Source organism: Colobus angolensis, unplaced genomic scaffold (genome assembly GCF_000951035.1).
Source record: "Colobus angolensis palliatus isolate OR3802 unplaced genomic scaffold, Cang.pa_1.0 Scaffold12, whole genome shotgun sequence".
Lineage (NCBI taxonomy): Eukaryota > Metazoa > Chordata > Mammalia > Primates > Cercopithecidae > Colobus > Colobus angolensis.
The window spans coordinates 2,151,958-2,157,393 of record NW_012113141.1 but is presented as its reverse complement, the minus strand read 5'-3'; the positions used below and the strand labels follow the sequence as shown (position 1 = coordinate 2,157,393).

Below are 5,436 nucleotides of genomic sequence, written 5' to 3'. Positions count from 1 at the left end.
AAAAAAAAAAAAAAAAAAGAAGTAATTTTCCTTTTTTTTATTTGTATTTATTTATTCAGACAGGGTTTCTGTCACCAGGCTGGAGTGGAGTGGCACAATCTTGGCTCACTGTAACCTCCGTCTCCCGATCCTCCCACCTCAAGCAATCCTCCTACCTCAGCCTCCCGAGTAGCTGGAACTACAGGTGTGCACCACCAGGCCTGGCTAATTTTTGTATTTTTTTGTAGACACAGGGTTTCGCTATGTTGCCCAGACTGGTCTTGAACTCCTGGGCTCAAGCAATCCACCTGCCTTGTCCTCCCAAAGTGCTAGGATTATAGGCGTGAGCCAAGTAATTTTCTTAACCATAAAATCTGAGTCAAACAAATAAAAGATACCCTGTAAGTTCACATTTGACAAAATTTTACTGTTGTTGCAGTTAAACTGCAAACATGCAAAAAATTCACCAATTTGCTTTTAGATATATATAATTCTTTAAGTATTCTGTTTTTTCTTTTTTTAAATTCTTATTTATTTATTTAGAGATGGGGGTCTTGCTCTGTTGCCCAGGCTAGTCTTGAACTCCTAGCCTCCAGTGATCCTCCTGCCTCAGCCTCCCAAAGTACTGAAACTACCGGCATAAGCCACTGTGCCCAGCCTCTTTAAGTTTTTTTTTTCTTTTTTTGGAGATGGAGTCTTGCTCTTTCACCAGGCTGGAGGACAGTGGTGCCATCCCGGCTCACTACAACCTCTGCCTCCTGGGTTCAAGCAATTCTCCTGCCTTAACCTCCTGAGTAGCTGGGATTTCAGACATGTGCCACCACCCCCAGCTAATTTTTGTACTTTTAGTAGAGACAGGGTTTCTCCATGTTGGCCAGGATGGTCTTGATCTCTTGATCTGCCTGCCTCGGCCTCCCAAAGTGCTGGGATTACAGGTGTGAGCCACCGTGCCTGACCCCTCTTTAAGTATGTCAAATTGCAATTTTGTCTGGTAAAAGGGCTCTGTTAAAAACCTGCATAAGCAAAACAAATAAGAAAAATGTATATGTTTCTAGAGTAGTAGTATTCTAAACTGACCACTAATAAAAATCAAATGAGAGATTTTAATATTTATTCTGATATTTTTTTCTCAAGGAAATAAGAAAAGTATATTACCCCCTTTCAATACAGGGACATTAAAACCAGATTCCATTATTTATTGCCTTGGGCAAGTCACTTGATCTCTTGTGTTTCTGTTTTTTCATCTATAAAATAAGGATAATAACAGTATCTATCTCATGAGGATTAAGTGAGTTAATATTTATAAATCACTTACAACCCCCTCTTACGTCTTCCAAAAGAGCAGAACTACCTAACCTCTGCCTCATTCTACTTCTATGAGGATAGTCCCATCTAGAAGCATACTCTTGCTTTCAACTGAATTTATTAAACTCAAAAAGGAACAACGCTTCCCATAAAAATATGATTTTACATTCTGGATGTGAACACTAAAAGCATCACAACTTGGGCTCCCAGGATTCACAGAAAGTAAAAACAACTAAGACAGGAAGCAAGGCCCAAGGCAAACCCAATAGATAAGTAATTCTTCAGAGAACTCCTCAACAATGCCGAGGGCTGCTTACCAAGCACATCCCTGTCTAGATGAGGGGAATCAATATATTATTTTATGTACATACTTCACTGTTATGGCTTTCACACTTCATAAGTAATATTAACAGTCAAATCAGTATCTTCTTTTAACTGAAATAGAGGTACAACTAAGCATAAGAAATTTCACTGTATGTGTTATGTTTCCATATAAATTCTATTTTTATGAAATACTATTGATATTTAGTAACTTTTTTTTTTCTTTGAAAAGACGGTTCTTGCTTTGTTGCTCATGTTGGTCTTGAACTCTTGGCATCAAGCAATCTTCCTACCTCAGCCTCCCAAAGTGCTGGGATTATAAGTGTAAGTCACCGCACTCAGCTTTTACATTTTATTTATTTTTGAGACAGGGTCTTGTTTGGTTGCCTGGGCTGGAGTGCAGAGGCAGGATCCTGGTTCATTGCAGCTCTGACCTCCTGGACTGACCTCCTGGACTCAAGCCATCCTCCCACCTCAGCCCCCCAAGTGGCTGGGACCACAAGCACACACCACCACACCCAGCTAATTTTTCTTTAGTTTTTATAGAGACAAGAGTATCACTGTGTGGCCCAGGCTAATCTTGAACTTCTAGGTCAATCCCAAAGTGCTGGGATTAAAGGCGTGAGCCACGTGCCCAGCCTCAGCCTTTACATTTTAAATTAACAATTTCACATACAAGACTGTGAGCCTAAAAGCAAGAAAGGGGAGACTAACATCTCTATTTGGCCTTGTGGCACTCTGCTCTTGTTGGTACTTCAGGAAGAAAGTTAAAATGCCAAAGTACGAAGCTGGGCATGGTGGCTTATGCCTGTAATCCCAGCACTTTGGGAGACTGAGGTGGGCGGATCACATGAGTTCAGGAGTTCAAGACCAGCCTGGCAACACAGTGAAACCTGGTCTCCAAAAAAATAAAAAATTAGCCAGGAATGGTGGCGGGCACCTATAATCCCAACTACTTGGGAGGCTGAGGCAGGAGAATTACTTGAACTCAGGAGGTGGAGGTTGTAGTGAGCCGAGATCACACCATTGCACTCCAGCCTGGGCAATCGAGTGAGACTCCGTATCAAAAAGAAAAGAATAAATAAATAAAGACAGAATCTTACTCTGTCACCCCGGCCGGAGTACAGTGGTTCGATGATAGCTCACTGCAACCTCAAACTCCTGGGCTCAGGTGACCCTCCTGCCTCAATCTCCCAACTAGTTAAAACTACAGGTGTGTGCTACCACACCTGACAAATTTTTTAATTTTTTGTAGTGACGAGGCCTTGCTGTGTTACCCAGGCTGGTCTCAAACTTTTGGGCTCAAGTGATCCTCCAGACTCAGCCTCCCAAAGTGCTGGGATTACAGGCATACTGAGCTTCTTATATCCTTTTGTAGTTAAGCATTCTGATGCCTGAATTTAGCAAACATAATTTTGTATGTTTAGTTTCTTTTATGTGATATCTAATGTTATTCCAAGTTTTTTAATGTTATAAAAGCATTTTATTAATAGATTTTTTTTTTTTTTTGAGACAGGGTCTCACTGTCGACCAGGCCGGAGTACAGTGGTGTGATCTCGTCTCACCGCAGCCTCTGCCTCCCAGGTTCAAGCGATTCTCCTGCCTCAGTCTCCGGAGTAGCTGGGACTACAGGAGTGTGCCACCACGCCTGCTGTTTTGTATTTTTAGTAGAGATGGGGTTTCACCACGTTGCCCAAGCTGGTCTTGAACTCCTGACCTCAAGTCATCCACCTGCCTCGGTCTCCCAAAATGCTGGGATTACAGGCATGAGCCACCATGCCCAGCCATATTAATGGATTTTTAAAGCAGATAGCTGTGACAAATAGTAATCCATAAGAAAATATTGTGCCTGATAATTTCCCTTTCATATTAAAACAAGTTTATTAAGGAAACAGATGGTAACACAGTGGCTTGTCACCTTTGCAGGCTGTGACCCTAAAGTGAGAGTCTTCAGTGTTGGCTCCCCAGAACCCTAGAAGTTCTACAGCATCTCTTTTGTACTACTGCAGTGGGGAGGAGGAAGAATCTGTAGTGGATTGGGCTCTGGGTCCTTCTAACCTGCTTAACCAGAGTAACTCAATCAATTTTTATATGTTGTATTTTCAGAAGGGTTTCATGGGCTTAAAAAAAAAAAAATCATTGAAAAACCATTGCCCTGAAGCAGTGGTTCTCAAAGTACAGTATAGTACTTAGACCAGCAGCATAAGCATCACCCAGGCAGGACCTTGTTCAAAATGCAAATTCCGGCTGGGTGTGGTGGCTCATGCCTGTAATCCCAGCACTTTGGGAGGCCGAGGTGGGCGGATCACAAGGTCAGGAGATTGAGACCATCCTGGCTAACATGGTGAAACCCCGTCTCTACTAAAAATACAAAAAATTAGCCAGGTGTGGTGGCAGGCGCCTGTAGTCCCAGCTACTCAGGAGGCTGAGGCAGGAGAATGGCGTGAACCCGGGAGGCGGAGCTTGCAGTGAGCCGAGATCCTGCCACTGCACTCCAGCCTGGGTGACAGAGTGAGACTCCATGTCAAAGCAAAAAAAAAAAGGCCAGGCTCGGTGGCTCAAGCCTGTGATCCCAGCACTTTGGGAGGCCGAGACGGGCGGATCACGAGGTCAGGAGATCGAGACCATCCTGGCTGACACGGTGAAACCCCGTCTCTACTAAAAGATACAAAAAACTAGCCGGGCGAGGTGGCGGGCGCCTGTGGTCCCAGCTACTCAGGAGGCTGAGGCAGGAGAATGGCGTAAACCCGGGAGGCGGAGCTTGCAGTGAGCTGAGATCCGGCCACAGCACTCCAGCCTGGGCGACAGAGCGAGACTCCGTCTCAAAAAAACAAACAAACAAACAAAAAAGCAAATTCCTAGGCCCCACCCCAGAACTATTAAATCAGAGCCTGGATGCCCAGTCTGCTCTGCTTTCACGAGCTCTCCAGATTTTGATGGGTGCTAACATTTGAGAACCATTGCTTCAAAGATTTCAGATGTTTTGTTAAAGTAGTTCTTGTTTCCTTCAAGTAATGCTATTTTCATGGAAAACCAAAATAAAATATTTAAATTATAAATACAAAAACATGCAAATAGTATTTTAGGATAACATTAGAATAATATTTCCTTTATAATGGTATTTAGACTAGGTTGCCATTATGTCCTATCCAAGAATTATTTTTTTAAAATCCTGAAGTCTTTAATATGCAATAATTTCAGCTATTTAGGTGACTTCCCAGATAGCTCTATAAAGAAGTTCCTGGGCATAGTGAAGAGTCACACCAATATTACAAATGAGGGATTCTTACTATCAATTCTTGACTAGTTTCAATCAAAAGTTAAAAATTATCTGACATGTAACATACCTCTTTCATATACTGAGTATATAGTGCTTCTGATGACTCTAGGTAAGCCTGTGCAGTTTCAATTTCTTCTCTTTCAGACCACAAAATACCCAGGTTATTCTGGAAAATAAAGAAAAAGAGAAACGAACAATGATATAAGACCTCCAATTAAAGTAAATTGCATAGTTTTAAAGTAAATACTTACCAACCAAATAGTGGAGGTGGATTACCAATTAATTATTCACAATGATATTGACCTTATGTAGTGCAGCAGGTAGCTGCTAAAATCAACCCCCAATGATCTCTGCTTCGGGGTATTCATGCTCTTACGTAATCTCTTCCCCTTGAGTACAGGCTGGTTTTAGTGATGTGTTTCTAACAACTAGACTATCACAGAAGTGATGGAAAGTCATTTCCAAGATTAGTTAACAAAACCCTTGGTTTCCATTTTGGGTGCTATTGTCTGCTCTTTTTTTTTTTTTTTTTTTTTTTGAGACAGAGTCTC

General features: G+C 42.0%; 1 protein-coding gene across 1 annotated transcript in view; it reads right to left on the bottom strand.

Moving 5' to 3' along the window:
- KIAA1279 (KIAA1279 ortholog) overlaps window positions 1-5,436 on the bottom strand; it is a 47,570-nt gene that overhangs the window by 20,299 nt on the left and 21,835 nt on the right. The window contains exons 3-4 of the mRNA XM_011929486.1: window positions 4,953-5,051; window positions 378-423 (exon numbers count right to left, since the gene is read on the bottom strand). Of these exons, the coding sequence (XP_011784876.1) occupies window positions 378-423; window positions 4,953-5,051 (145 nt within the window). The remainder of the gene's footprint in view (window positions 1-377; window positions 424-4,952; window positions 5,052-5,436) is intronic.